Below are 16,354 nucleotides of genomic sequence, written 5' to 3'. Positions count from 1 at the left end.
CCGTCCTCCATTGGAAAACAATGAAGTGCACTTTTCTTTGCTTTTAGCTAGATTGAGAATTCAAATTACCTGACGTGGTTTGAAAGCTACTGACAGACTGCGTTACATCACACAAATCTATATTAATCACATTAGTAATGAGCGTCCTGGGTCGTCTGTCACAGTAACCTTAGCTCAAATGTTAACCGTTTCATGTATGCGAATGGAGAATGCTATATATATATTTTTTTACATTTATTTATCCAGGGAGGACCATTGAGAGAACGCTCTATTTTTCAAGGACACCCTGATTACAGCATATACCACAATAACAAATTAAAACAATTAAAATCAAGAATACGATTGTGGCATATATAAAACAATAATAGACTAAAACAATAAAATCACATGAAATCACAGGTGCAGACAAATAAGAGGGCTAGTAAATAACTAACGCGGACCATGGTAGGTACAGACCATGGGAGGTACAGACCATAGTAGTAGGTACAAAACATGGGAGGTACAGACCATGGGAGGTACAGACCATGGGAGGTACAGACCATAGTAGTAGGTACCAAACATGGGAGGTACAGACCATAGTAGTAGGTACCAAACATGGGAAGTACAGACCATGGGAGGTACAGACCATGGGAGGTACAGACCATAGTAGTAGGTACCAAACATGGGAGGTACAGACCATAGTAGTAGGTACCAAACATGGGAAGTACAGACCATGGGAGGTACAGACCATGGGAGGTACAGACCATGGGAGGTACAGACCATGGGAGGTACAGCAAATGGCTGAGTGCAATGAAGATGAGATATGCTGTTGTTGTTCCCCCGATTTTTTTTATCCCATTTTTATCCCCCATTAGTGCTCATTTTAATTTATTTATCCTGGTTGCTGCTCCACCCTCTGTTGATCTGGGGAGAGCCGAAACTGGCTCCATGCTTCCTCCGAGACATGGGCAGTTAGCCAGCCGCTTCTTTTCACCTGACAGGGGAAGCTTCACCGGTAGGACATGTGGGAGGATCACGCCATTCCAACGAGTTCCCCTCCCTCCGAACAGGCGCCCCTAACGACCAGAGGAGGCACCACTTCAGCGTACCAGGATATTGCATGTTTTTGGTGAGGGGTTCCTATATGAAGGAAACCCCCAGGGGGCACAGGGAGAACATGCAAACTCCACACAGAAAGGCCCTTTTGACGAGCCCACCCGGGCGGTGGGCACTCGAGGACATGCGGACGGGCACGCACTCCTTCAGCGATATGCTGTTGTTGTTGATAGTCTCAGGTACATCTCATCACACTTTCATAGCATGTCAGCCGTTTTGTTATCTCCTACACACATGCACGCACGCACTCACGCGCAAATTGCTCTTACATTCCTAAGCAGGATTAACTACTGTAGGGTTTTCCATTATTCACTCCTTCACATCTCTGGCTGTTTTCACTGCCACAGGCTGGAGTCCAAATCCAACCGCCACAAACATGAAATGCAATTATTATTTTTGATGGAATAGCAAAGGCATTGGAGTTGCATTATCATCATAAAAAAAGCACACTGCATTCATTTGGATCTAATCACAAATGCATGTTCATCAGCGTACAGCAGACCTGAGACCACACACGCTTATTTTGGTCCGTTTCTATTTGATCAAGTTTTGAAAGGTGAACACTGTACAGATCACAAGGTAAGTGAGATAAGAATGTGCGTTTGTCGTATGTGTGTGTGTAGGCACACACGCATGTACCGTATACGAGTTGAACTAGATGACATAAGAAGGCATGTATTTGATTGTGGAAGAATGACTTATTAAATCATTGCAGGTTGAAGCTGTAGCAGCCTGTGGCTAGCATGCTAGCATGCAGAGAAGATGGTCTGTAAAGGTCTGGCTAAGTTATTAAGTCAAGATTAGCCAGGGGGGAAAGGTGGCTTTCTTTTCTTTCTTAATATCGCAATATTTATGGAACAGGCAGTCTAACCTGAGAATACAGTATAAGACTCGCCTGAAACTAGTCTTAATCTAGCTTTATACAGACGGCCCCTACAACTACATACAGTGTTGGAGTCGAGACCACCTAAACTGAGACCGAGAGCAAGACCAAGACCAGACCAATGCGAGAACATTTTCAAGAGCATGACTCTAATGATTACCTTAACCTTTACACCATTGCTTTGCTAACAACGAAATAAATCATTATTTAGGAATTTCAGTCAAATACAAATGGCTGTACGGTATATATACTCAGTGACGGAAGGCAATCATTTGATCTGAAACACTGCAATATCATATCACTGACCTTCAGAAAGGCTCAACACAGTGGGCAGAATCAAGTGTAAAAACACCTTACTGTTGCTCAATTATGACACTGTTTAGTCAATGACACAGTAGCCTATGTAATAACCTGTATTATGATACAGCATATGATATGTACAGTATGTGGGCGTATGCTGTTGATGAACAGAAGCATTAGTCTATAGTGGTGGTTATGTTGGAACAAACGTGCAGTAGAAAATCATTTCACACAGTGGAAAAGAGGGTTCTTTCTGGCTCAGAATGGGCCTTGTGGTCTTGAAAGAGGCTTGCCCGAGACCGAGTCAAGACCGAGACCGAGGGAGGGCGAGTCCGAGACGAGAACATCAAAATGTGGTCTTGGTCTTGAGTACTCCAACACTAACATACAGTTAGTGTTGGAGTACTCAACACTACATACACACTACACTACACTACGTTGTCCCTACTACCTAACATACAGTTAGTGTCTGTATCATCTGATTGTTTTGATCCATATTGTAGGTGTATTTGGCCCTTGTTTTTCCTCCACACATGGTGCCGCTGATGTATCGCTTTGCTTTTATGTAATAGTTCTCGATCTTGCCCACTTTTAACATGGTGCTGGTTCTTATGTCTTTTATCTTGTTTTATCCCACATATTTTTCCACAAGCCTCTTTTTTTTTCTTGCTTTATCTCCTGCTTTTATATTTCACTCTACCTGTTTCCATGCATCCCTGCAAACCCCTTTTTGAACTGATTTGAGATAAGTGCTATATAAACACATTTTAATGTTATTATTTCATGTGTCAAGCTTTTCGCATTTTGGACCCGACTTTGTGCGTCTGTCACCTTCTCCTCTCCTCCTTAGTTTTTATTTTAACCTTTATTTAACCGACCAGAGGAGGCGCTAGTGCAGCGACCAGGACAAATACCCTCAATCCGGCTTCCCACCCACAGACACCAGCCAATCGTGCTTGTATGGACGCCCGACCAAGCCGGAGGCAACACAAGGATGCGAACCTGCACCCCTCTCATTGGTAGGCAGGGAATCTACCGCTACACTACCAAGATGCCCTATCCAGGGTCGCTTTGACTGTGCAAGCATGCTCTTTTCCATTCAGCCACTTCCACACATTCACCAACCGCAGCATTCTACTGTCGGCCACTGACCAGCTTCATTGGAGCAGTTGGGGGGGGGGGGGGTTCAGTGTTTTGCTCAAGGGCACTTCAGTAGCAGTTGTTGAGGGAGGGAAGAGTGTCACTTTTCCCATTCACTTTCCCCAGCCCTGCCTTGGATTTGAACCTGCAATCCTCCCATCATGAACGCTCTGCTCTAACGCTTAGGCTAAATAAGTTGAACACAAGACACAAATCATCACCTGCTTAAGCTTGTCATTGTGCAGATGAGAGAGAGCAGGAGAGAGAGAGAGAGAGAGAGAGAGAGAGAGTACCTGTGCTTCAGGGAGGGAGACGTCCAGGATGAGCGGCTGGCCATGCGGCTCTCCGTTCTCCAGCCTGGAGTAGACCAGCTGGTAGCCTCTAATGTGGCCGTGCTGCTTGACAGACAGGGGGGGCTTCCAGCTCACCCTGAGGGCCGTGGAGTTCAGGGCGTCCGCCTCCACCTTCCTGGGAGGAGCTCCAGGCACTGCAGCACACACAGGAGCACAGCAGCACCAGTTACACAGCAGTCTGTAGCCAGTGGCATTTTCACTCTCCAGGTTTCTTTGTTTGCTTTTGTACCTGGATTTGGTTCTATTTTATGTAACTCAAGGACTACGACGATGCAGTTGGACTGATTTCATATTTATTTCATATCTACTGTAGAATCATTGACCCCCCCCCCCCCATTTTCTCCCCAATTGTGTTTGGCCAATTTCCACTTCTAGCTTGTCCCGGTCGTTGCTCCACCCACTCTGTCAATCTGGGGAGAGTTGTAGACTAGCACATGCTTCCTCGGATACATGTGCAGTCAGGACGTAGCGCGTGCGAGGATTACGCTATTCCCCCCAGTTCCCCTCCCCCCCCGAGCAGGCGCCCACCGACTGACCGGAGGAGGCGCAGGTGCAGCAGACCAGGACACATAGCCTAAATCCAGCTTCCCACCTGCAGACATCATTCTGTGCCTGTGGGGACGCCCAGCCGAGCCGGGGGCTCGAACCTGCAACCCTCATGTTGGTAGGCAGGGAATGTACCACTGCACTACCTGGACGCCCCACTGTCAGCCTTTCAAAAATAAACATCTGGGCCAAACCCTGCTGTGTCGTTCAACAGGTATAAGCAAAGCTGCCAGGATTAGAGGTTGTATCTTCTACACATACTAAAAGTGTAAACGCCTCTAAAAGCACTACGCTACAGTACTAAACGCTGTTTTGGATAAAAGGGTCAAGCAGAAGGCAGATGTTTTCTCCTGTTAAGGCCTGCTTTCACTTCTAAAACCCAAATCGCTCCTCAGGCCCCGATCTGATAAACAACATCAAAGTTTTAGAATTCTCCTGTCCTGATGAGATAGTTGCAGGCCTGGAGAAGTTCAAAGGTAATGTGAAGGTTGCTGGCTACCTTTGAAGGTTCAAAGCTTGTGATGTGGAGCACCCAGAGGATGCTGGGAGGCTGCTTTAGTGTGCCCACACTTTCTACTTTGAGGGATATTGAAATGGGTGTGTGAAGATTCTTCTAGAATGATTGGTCAGCTTCCAGGGGAGTCGCAAATGAATATAAATTGGAATTTTCAATTAAAAAAAACCCAGAGGACTTTGTCTGGATATTAGTGAAATTTGAGATAGCAGAGGAGAGGGAAGGAAGGAAGGAAGGAAGGCAGTGTTAAAGGTTAAGATACCCTGCATTAAGAGATGATTACACAGATAGAGACGTGTTAGTAGCGAGCTCCAGTAGAAAACACCATCCAGCGCTCGGTGTCTCGGCACGATGCAGTTTGGTCTAATTGGAATTATTTCACCTCATATCTCCACAAAGCTTCAACAATCAAGCATCAACCTCTGGAGCAAAACGTCGATAAGACTCCAGTGTTCACAGCAAAACACAAAGCCTGTCTGTCTGTCTGTGTAGAGCAACAAAAGAACCATGTGATACACAGAGATATAATAAACAGAAGGCCGTCGCAAACAAAACACATCTTTGAAGTTTGAAGTCTGGAGGCATTGACTGAAATAAGTACTAGTGTTGCGTATTTCGTGTCCACTGGCCTACAGGTCTGTATTGGACAGCCGCACACGCAGGCAAGCAAAACATAAGTAGCTCTTGGGTGAGGCAATTGATGAGATTTTGGTCAGAATTTGATATTGATATTGAATATTGATGGATAATAATGAGAATATAGGGAACAGGTCGGCTGAGACTGAGTTGGAATTTGTTTGGCCAACCTAACCTCTTGTGTTCTTCTGTATAACACCCTGATGCCAGATCATCTACATTTTTATCTACTTTTTGGGAAAATACCAAAGTGTTTTTCAGATTTTTCTTCCATTTTCTGTCCAATCGGACTTGGCCAATTCCCTCTGCTGTCCCGGTCATTGCTCCACCCCCCTCTGCCGAACTGGGGAGAGTCGTAGACTAGCACATGCTTTCTCCGATACATGTGCAGTCACCCGCCGCTCCTTTTCACCTGACAGCGAGGAGTTTCACCGGGAGGAACAAAGCTATTCCCCCCAGTTCCCCTCCCTCTGAACAGGTGTCCCCCGACCGGCCAGAGGAGGCACTAGTGCAGCAACCACGACACATACCCCCACTGACTTCACACACACACACGCAGAAACGGCTAATTGTGCCTGTGTGGAGTGGACGCCCGACCAAGCCGGAGGTAACACAGGGGGCTTGAACCTGCGACCCTCATGTTGGTAGGCCTTTTCCTTTCCTTTTTGCACATTTCCCAGAATCCAACACGTGAAGGCAATTATTACGCTCACATCATGAGCTCGTTGGCTCAGGGCAGCAGGGAAATGCCTGAGCAGTAATTGGATAGAGATCTCAGGGAACGGGGGGGGGGACGTACAGGCCAAAAATCCTCGTTTGAGAGGTGTTGAAGGATCCAAATTGGAGGCGAGTAGATGTAGCAGAAACCAGGTTCAGCAGATTATCGCAGCTCCTTTGCCCATACCATCAAGAGCACTGATATAGCTGTGGCAAAATGCAGAAACTCTGCAATTATTAACTCAGGAGTTTGGCGTCATTTCAGTTTATTAGAACAAATTAAGAGTCAGCCGGCAGCCTTCAAGGCCCAGCGCGCCTTAAGCGAGGTGTCAGGGAGCGGGAATGAGGATGGGGTGTGCGTGTGTGACAGACAGCGAGGCGGCGGAGCTGGCAGGCTGCACTGACGTGGGGGCTGGAGGAGGAGAGGAGAGTTAGTGGGGAGGCTGGAGGAGGAGAGGAGAGTTAGTGGGGAGAGAGTGCAGAGAGAACGTGGGGGGCTGGAGGAGGAGAGGAGAGACGTGGGGAGGCTGGAGGAGGAGAGGAGAGACGTGGGGGCTGGAGGAGGAGAGGAGAGACATGGGGAGGCTGGAGGAGGAGAGGAGAGACGTGGGGGCTGGAGGAGGAGAGGAGAGATGTGGGAGGCTGGAGGAGGAGAGGAGAGACGTGGGGGGCTGGAGGAGGAGAGGAGAGACGTGGGGGCTGGAGGAGGAGAGGAGAGACGTGGGGAGGCTGGAGGAGGAGAGGAGAGACGTGGGGAGGCTGGAGGAGGAGAGGAGAGTTAGTGGGGAGAGAGCGCAGAGAGAACGTGGGGACTGGAGGAGGAGAGGAGAGACGTGGGGGCTGGAGGAGGAGAGGAGAGACGTGGGGGCTGGAGGAGGAGAGGAGAGACATGGGGAGGCTGGAGGAGGAGAGGAGAGACGTGGGGGCTGGAGGAGGAGAGGAGAGACGTGGGGAGGCTGGAGGAGGAGAGGAGAGACGTGGGGGGCTGGAGGAGGAGAGGAGAGTTAGTGGGGAGGCTGGAGGAGGAGAGGAGAGTTAGTGGGGAGAGAGCGCAGAGAGAACGTGGGGACTGGAGGAGGAGAGGAGAGACGTGGGGGCTGGAGGAGGAGAGGAGAGACGTGGGGAGGCTGGAGGAGAGGAGAGACGTGGGGAGGCTGGAGGAGGAGAGGAGAGACGTGGGGGCTGGATAGGAGGAGAGGAGAGACGTGGGGGGCTGGAGGTGGAGAGGAGAGACGTGGGGAGGCTGGAGAGGAGGAGAGGAGAGACGTGGGGGCTGGAGAGGAGGAGAGGAGAGACGTGGGGAGGCTGGAGGAGGAGAGGAGAGACGTGGGGAGGCTGGAGGAGGAGAGGAGAGACGTGGGGGCTGGAGGAGGAGAGGAGAGACGTGGGGGCTGGAGGAGGAGAGGAGAGACGTGGGGAGGCTGGAGAGGAGGAGAGGAGAGACGTGGGTGCTGGAGGAGGAGAGGAGAGACGTGGGGGCTGGAGGAGGAGAGGAGAGTTAGTGGGGAGGCTGGAGGAGGAGAGACGTGGGGGCTGGAGGAGGAGAGGAGAGACGTGGGAGGCTGGAGGAGGAGAGGAGAGTTAGTGGGGAGGCTGGAGGAGGAGAGGAGAGACGTGGGGGCTGGAGGAGGAGAGGAGAGACGTGGGGGCTGGAGGAGGAGAGGAGAGACGTGGGGAGGCTGGAGAGGAGGAGAGGAGAGACGTGGGTGCTGGAGGAGGAGAGGAGAGACGTGGGGGCTGGAGGAGGAGAGGAGAGTTAGTGGGGAGGCTGGAGGAGGAGAGGAGAGACGTGGGGGCTGGAGGAGGAGAGGAGAGACGTGGGAGGCTGGAGGAGGAGAGGAGAGACATGGGGGCTGGAGGAGGAGAGGAGAGACGTGGGGGCTGGAGGAGGAGAGGAGAGACGTGGGAGGCTGGAGGAGGAGAGGAGAGACATGGGGGCTGGAGGAGGAGAGGAGAGACGTGGGGGCTGGAGGAGGAGAGGAGAGACATGGGGGCTGGAGGAGGAGAGGAGAGACGTGGGGAGGCTGGAGGAGGAGGAGAGATGTGGGGAGAGAGCGCAGAGAGAATGGACAGATGCTGCGGAGAGAAATCCAGCAAGCGACGAGAGCTCAGAGTCAAATGGGGCGCAGAGAGATGGAAAGAGATGAGACGAGTGTGCTGGGAGATTAGGATGCAGTGGGTGTGCAGGAGAGAGAAAATGTGTTTTTCTAGAGGCAGAGGCAGAGGGAGAGAGAGAGAGAGAGAGAGAAGGATGGGAGAGAGAGAGAGAGAGAGAGAGAAGGATGGGATAGAGAGAGAGAGAGAGAGAGAGAAGGATGGGAGAGAGAGGATATGTGTGGAGGGTTTAGTGGAGTGGGAGAGGATGTCTCCATTATGACTGAATTATTAGGCTTCAACCCATAAAACATAAGCCTGGTCAAAACCATCCTGATCATGTGATCTCACGTTCTGTTCCACTCTACAGGACGTATCGGTCTGGACTCCAAGTCGTCCACAGCCATTTCAGTGGGCGGGAGAACTTGACTTCCTTGACAGACAACCCTTCCTTCAGCCAATCGGCATCACCAAATCCACTCGGAAGAACGGCGAAAATGTCTTTTCCACTGAGAAACTGCGCGGGTGGTGCATACTGTACTCTTGTTCTTGTTTTAATTGTTGTTATTGGTCACTTTCACATATAAGCTGGTGGACTCGGTGCGATTCAGGTGGGGTGAAGTTACGACATTGTTGCCTTTTTCATTTGGTCCGGTTCGCTTTCACACATGCAATTTGCATGTGTTTTGCAAAAAGCGCACCAAACTTTCTGAACAATGTCACGTGGTCGAAACAGTCACTCGTCTATTGGACAGAATAGAGAAGGGAAATCTCTCCTCTCCAGCAGGCTTCTTGCCTGGCTGAGGAGGGCTGAACTGAACAACACAAGGTAATCTGCGAAACACAAACCATGGAGCAACACCACCTGCGATATTGGGATTTCTGATTTTACTTTGGTGTTACTGTCAAATAAATATTTTACAAGAACGTGCTCAATATGAGCAGCAGATGAGGCAGCGAGCTGTTGAACATCTCATTCTGCAGATGAGACGAACGAGGCGGTACGTACCGAGGGAAAAGGCGAGCCCTGTTGAGAGACAACAATGTGTTGTTGTTGTTGTTGTTGTTGTTTGTTCCGCACCAGAGTTAATAATAATAAAATAATAATACATAAGTTTTATATAGCGCTTTTCTGGGGTACTCAAAGACGCTTTACAATACATAGGTACGAATGGTGTGAATGAATAATGATTCCTGTGAAGCGCTTTGGGTGTCTAGAAAAAGCGCTATATAAATCCAATCATTATTATTATTATAGAAAAGTAATACAGTAAACAGAACTAAATAACAAGAACAAAAACAAATACAAATCAATAGATTGCAGAGATGGAATGGTGGTTAGAGGTAGAAGTTAGATATTCGAGTTCGTTTGAGCTTTCACACCACCCCAAACGAAGAGGACTATCCGAGAAAAACGAACTCTGGCGCGTTTCAAGCGGACCAAACAGCTCATTATGTGAAAGCGTCCATTGAGTCTGCAGTAACTGCACTTATGGCTGTGTTTACTCTACTAACGTTAACATTACCGCTCGTTGCTTCGGGGAGCCGCCATACTGTTTTGCCTGCGGCGTCCCCGATTGGCCGGGTTACGTCGTCAACTGCGAGGCAAGGTTCCTGATTGGTCCGTGCACTTTGTAATTTCTGTAAATGGCTGTGGGCGGGGCTGGAGGCCAGACTGATCTGCATAAGGATGCACAGGATGTGAGTTGTGACATCAGGATGGTTTAGCAGCTACAACGCTGTGGAGAGGAAAACTACTCAGACCTGTCTCCATCATGACCCATAAAACAAGGTTGCCCAAAAAAGCACATCCGGACAGACCAGTCAATTTCAATCAGTCGAGCCAACTCAATAAAGAGACGGCACAAAGGATCTGCTTCTTTTGGAACTAAAGTAATAACTCCGAACACAGACACAGACAGACAGACACACACACACACACACACACACACACACACACACGCATGCACGCACACACGCGCACACGCACACGCACACACACACACACACACACACAGTCTCTCCCTCGTTCTCTCATGCTCAGAATACAGACGCAGACAACTCAAACACAATAACAGCACGAGGGAATCTAATGAATCCAGACGTTGGGAAGGCTAACATGGTTAAGAGGGAGAGGAAGGGAAGGAATCAGGAAGGGGCCAGAGACAGAGAGAGTTCATTTGTAAGTCGTCGCAGCGGCTGGAGCCAATCACAAGCCAGCAGCCACCTTTAGCAGAGGAGGGGCTGCGCACCACGCCACTAAGCCCCTCCCACTACATACCCAGTCATCACCATGTCTTGAGATGTCTTAAGACGTGTCTTAAGACACATTTTTCAAGACATCTTAAGACGTCTTGAAAATTGAAGACATGTCTATAAGACGCGTCTATAGACATGCGTCTTAAGATGTCTCGAGATGTCTTAAGATGTCTTGGAAATATCAACGTCCCAAGATGTCTTGAGATGTCTTAAGACACATTTTTCAAGACATCTTAAGACGTCTTGAAAATTGAAGACATGTCTATAAGACGTGTCTATAGACATGCGTCTTAAGATGTCTCGAGATGTCTTGGAAATATCAACGTCCCAAGATGTCTTGAGATCACATTATTGCTTTGTTTTTCCCTTTTTAATCCCTTAGTTTTTCCTGCCATATATTTACTAATGTGCTTTATTTAGCACATTAGTAATATATGGGATGAAGAAGGATTAAAAAATGAAAAACAAAACAATGTGATCTCAAGACATCTTCCAACATTATCTCTTCCAACAGACACCGTTGGAAAGACACAGATGTAAAGTACTTTTCAACATAAGATATGCAACACATTTCCCACTTAGGGGGGAGGGTATTAAGAATAAATGGGGGGAAGAACTGAACTGTTGAACTGAATTGATATTGTAAATGTTATTAATGTATTCTTGCACTTCTCTTCTTATTGGAAAATAATTGATAACAAAAAAAGGATATGCAACACATTTCAACACATCTAAATAATCCAAAAAGGTTCATGACGTCTGACTTAGTTTTACAGTATTAGATATTTCATGTGAAAAGACGTTGTTTTTGTTTTTGTCATACCTGACAGTTTCGACTGCTTTGCTTCCTGCAGCCTTCTTCAGAGACGTCACGTGATGTTGCATATATACGTCACAGCAACATCACGTGACGTCTCTGAAGAAGGCTGCAGGAAGCAAAGCAGTCAAAACTGTCAGGTATGACAAAAACAAAAACAACGTCTTTTCACATGAAATATCTAATACTGTAACACAGTATTACAGTACTACATTATATTATTATTATAACAAAATAATAACAAGACATGTACAATGTAGTCATGAGTATGCAGCATTTTATTATTAAAAAATTATATAAAAAGCCTACATAGATACAACTACAGAACAATGTACATTTAGTAAATGTACATTGTTCTGTAGTACAAAAAATAGCTACTGTATTGAGTGTGAGTGGAGAACGTACAGTTCTTACATGCTATAGTATCTGGAGAAGTTGTCCTATTTTCAGCAGCTTCACATTATTGGCCATTGGTACCAGTTGATTTTAGTCCCTATTCCAGCATGTTGTCTGGGTTGCCAAAAGTGGGAAACAAAGCGTTGCTCCCTCTTTGAATTCCTCACAGTCTGCAAGGGGTTCTTCTCTCTACTGGCTGCAACACCCTTCACACAGAAGCTGTGGATTATCTTAAAACAAAATACTTCCATATCCAAATCCTAATAGTCAACAGCAACATCGTGCATAAGAATATACATACTTGCGGATCAAGTTATTGTGGAGGTGAGGGGGTGGGTGGGACAGGTGAGGGGAAGGGGTGGGGCAGGGGCTGGTGGGCACAGTAGTCTGAACAGTGATGGCCACTGACAAAGAGGGGCGCCTGCGCCGTTGGGTGGTGGTGATCTTTCCTCTCAGCTTCCTCTTCTCTGCAACACAGAGCCAGCCTCCCTCATGCTTGTAGGGGTCCCCTCCTTCAGAACAACAAAAAGGAAACTCACTAACAGTAATAATAATAATAATAATAATAATAATAATAATAATAATAATAACCGCCTAGTAATGTATATGATGAACAAACTAGTAGAGATGCATTATTAATTTCACTCCAAATCAGTTTATAAATTCATACAATTTGATCACTTTCAGTTGCAGCACAAAATGCTGTCAAACAGACAGCAGACATAGCTAGCCAGGTGTCTTAAGACACTGTTGACAGACACTTACAAGTTGCAACCATAAAACTATGTTTTAAGTTAAAATAACTGAACAACACAAAACAAATCTTGCCAAACCAAAAGTGCATGCAGTTGCAGTCAACCCACCTTCATGACTACAAAATGTCATTCAAAATACAAACGTCACTGTTAAATAGCACTCATTTGCTAGCCGTTAGCGTACAGTGCTAACCTAGCTTATTCAGCTAAACGGACCATTGAAACAGAAATGGCACACTAGAACATGAATAATGGTTTGGTTAGCTTACCTACATTACCATGGATAGATGTAGCTGCTCGGTGACACTTGACTCATCTTGAAAATAATAATATTATGTAGAAGTAAATCCACTGGCAACGCTGCTTCTGCCATCTACAATGGTGTACCAGCCGCCCGGTACGAGTGCAGCGCGAGCTCAGACCCAGCCGAGACAGCTTTCTGCATTCTTCTTCTTTGGAGTTGGCAACATTTGGCGGTTGGCAACATTAAAGTTGCATTACCGCCACCTACTGGATTGTAGCAGTTTCACAGTACAAACTATGCTTCCAAAAGGCTGTTGTAACTTTAACACACACACACACACACACACACACACACACACACACACACACACACACACACACACACACACACACACACACACACACACACACACACACACACACACACCCTTTTCACAACAACCATTTTGAGGTGGTAAAGCAGGAAGTAAAGCAGGTGTAACCATACCATTAATGATGGTTCCATTCCATTCAGGTGTCCCAGTGCCAGTAGCCCTCATCAATGTTATTGGTTACACCTGTTTTACTTCCTACTTTACCACCTCAAAACGGTTGCTGTGGAAAGGGCCTATGGGTCATGGTATGCATATATTTGGAATGTGTTACATATCAATATAAATTAGTCCAATTTAAAAAAGGCAAAGTTATGTCTTAAGATATGCAGTGTCTTAAGACACAGGAAATGTCTTAAGATATTCAGTCTTGAAGACACAGAAAATCGTATGTCTCAAGACGTGCACTTTCATGTCTTAAGACATAGAAAATGTCTTAAGATATTCAGTCTTGAAGACACAGAAAATCATATGTCTCAAGACGTGCACTTTCATGTCTTAAGACATAGAAAATGTCTTAAGATATTTAGTCTTGAAGACACAGAAAATCGTATGTCTCAAGACGTGCACTTTCATGTCTTAAGACATAGAAAATGTCTTAAGATATTCAGTCTTGAAGACACGGAAAATCGTATGTCTCAAGACGTGCACTTTCATGTCTTAAGACATAGAAAATGTGTCTTAAGATGTTCAATGTCTTCAAGACACAGAAAATCTATCTCTTATGTCTCAAGACGTGCACTTTCATGTCTTAAGACATGACTGCATGTCTTCAGTTTAAGTCTCAAGGTGTCTTGAGACATCTTGACCATACAAAATGTCTCAAGACATCTTGGTTTTGGTCACTAAGACATCTTAAGACGTCTCAAGACGATGGTGATGACTGGGTATGTATTTCTGCGATTTACTGTATGCATTGATATTTCCTTTTTTTTAGATATATATATATATTTTTTGTACTTGGCCAATTGCCACCACCTCTGTCGATCTGGGCAGACTTGTAGACTACCACATGCTTCCTCCGATACATGTGAAGATCGCCAGCCGCTTCTTCTCACGTGACAGCCAGGAGTTTCACAGGAAGCACGTAGCGCGTGGGAGGAACACGCTGTTACCCTCAGTTCCCCTCCCCCCGAACAGGAGCCCCGACCGACCAGAGGAGACGCTAGTGCAGCGTACAGGATAGGGATGTTCATCAATTATCGAAAATCGATAATTGATCGTTAAGGATTGGAATCGATCCTGTGGCATTTGGATCGATTTTTTAATTATTAATTTTTTTTTTTTTTTTTTTTTTTTTTTTTTGGACTAGGTTTGGGTGGAATTCGTTCCTCCTCGCCCCACTCCATTGCACAGCCGACTAACGTGAGGTGGAGCTTCATATAGTCTCTAGTTTTCTGGCTGGGCACGGGCCTTTGTGCCAACAAAACTGTTTTAAACATGGGAAATTCACACCGGCATGCGCCGGGGACAGCAGTGTTGGAGAGGAGACACATTGAAATAAAGAGTTCATTGAGGAGAACACGTTGTCTTTCGTATTTTCTGCCATAGGCATTCATTTTGTAAAAAAATATATATATATATATATATATATATATAAAAAAAATTCTAAGTATTAATATGATCGATAATCGATAATTGATCGTTAATTTTCACCGATTATCGATTTTGGAAAATTTTCAAAATGAACATCCCAAGTACAGGACTCATACCCCGCTCAACAGCTTCCCACCCGCAGACACGGGCCAATTGTGTCTGTAGGAATGTCTGACCAAGCCGGAAGTACCGCTGCCGGGAATTGAACCCGGGTCTCCGTGGTGGTATAGGCGAGTGCTTTTACCTCTAAACTACCCAGATGCACCCTGGTGGTCGGCGAGTGCTTTTACACCTAAACTACCTAGACCAGGGGTGCCCAACCTTTTTTGACCCAAGATCTACCTTTCAAGTAGCCAGCCTCCCGAGATCTACCAGTCCAGTTTCAACATCGCAAACGCGCACACATCGTTTCCAGCCTGCAGTAACTAACCTCACAACACTTTCTCGTTGTGCCACAACCACTTGACATTAGGGCTGTGAATCTTCACTGGCCTCACGATTCGATTCAATTACGATTCAGAGGGCTACGATTCGATTCGATTACGATTACGATTATCGATGCATCTTGATGCATCTCGATGCATCTTAAATCGATGCATCACTTTTTTTCCCCAATACATGATTTATTTTTTCTCACTTTCTTTTTTCTCACTGTGTGGCTACTTTTAAAATAAAAGTGCATTTGGAATTGCATTGTATTATGAGCCATAATTAAAATAAACAACTGCATGTACTTCCATTATATTTTATTTGATTATTATTATTATTTTAATTTTTTTTAATAATAGATTTTTGACACCCCTCGCGATCGACCTGGGGTCAGTCCGCGGTCGACCAGTAGACCCGTGATCGACTGGTTGGGGACCCCTGACCTAGACCAACACCTCCATGTAATGATACTTAGATTTTTCTCCAGTGGCTCAAGAAAAGAGCCCATTACTCTTTGGGCTCATTGGTCCTGATATGGCTCATTGTGTCTTAAAGAAACAAGTGGTTCTGCAGTATTAGGATTTGCTGTAGTGCTCTTAAAGCTATGGACACGACCACTGTGCCGTGGTGCGTTTCCCAGTTGTCTTCTCCGGCGACGGTAATAAAAAAGCGTGCGCTATGCACGGCCATTTAGCTACAGTAGCGCCCCGGACCTGTTATCAGAGACCGAGCGTGTCATTCTCCAGACACCTGAGCCTGGCAAGCCAGCGACGCAGCAGGACGCAGCCATGTCATCACACTGAGCGGAAAGACAGACAGACAGACTGATAGAGAGAGGCAGGAAGGCAGAGAGAGAGAGAGAGAGAGAGAGAGAGAGAGAGAGAGAGAGAGGCAGGAAGGCAGAGAGAGAGAGAGAGAGAGAGAGAGAGAGAGAGAGAGAGAGAGAGGCAGGAAGGCAGAGAGAGAGAGAGAGAGAGAGAGAGAGAGAGGCAGGAAGGCAGAGAGAGAGAGAGAGAGAGAGAGAGACAGCGGGGATCAGAGGCAGGCAGCACGCGCGCCGCACACACAGAACTGCGTGAAATGAGCCAACTCTTTGAAATGCAGATGACGTGTTGTGGACACGAGTCATGGGAACACTCTAAAGCGTTATGTGACAATTGCATAAATTAGACTCAGCATTTCCACGCGTTTGTCAAATGGAAAGGTTAGT

General features: G+C 46.5%; 1 protein-coding gene across 1 annotated transcript in view; it reads right to left on the bottom strand.

The window, feature by feature from the left end:
• Positions 1–16,354, bottom strand: part of ptprfa (protein tyrosine phosphatase receptor type Fa) — a 292,771-nt gene that overhangs the window by 106,975 nt on the left and 169,442 nt on the right. Inside the window, exon 13 of the mRNA XM_083648251.1 lies at positions 3,712–3,905. Within this exon, the coding sequence (XP_083504377.1) occupies positions 3,712–3,905 (194 nt within the window). The remainder of the gene's footprint in view (positions 1–3,711; positions 3,906–16,354) is intronic.

Source organism: Poromitra crassiceps (assembly GCF_964638095.1).
Source record: "Poromitra crassiceps genome assembly, chromosome: 12".
NCBI lineage: Eukaryota > Metazoa > Chordata > Actinopteri > Beryciformes > Melamphaidae > Poromitra > Poromitra crassiceps.
Note: the sequence above shows the minus strand (reverse complement) of the source record. Positions and strands in the feature narration are given on the sequence as shown.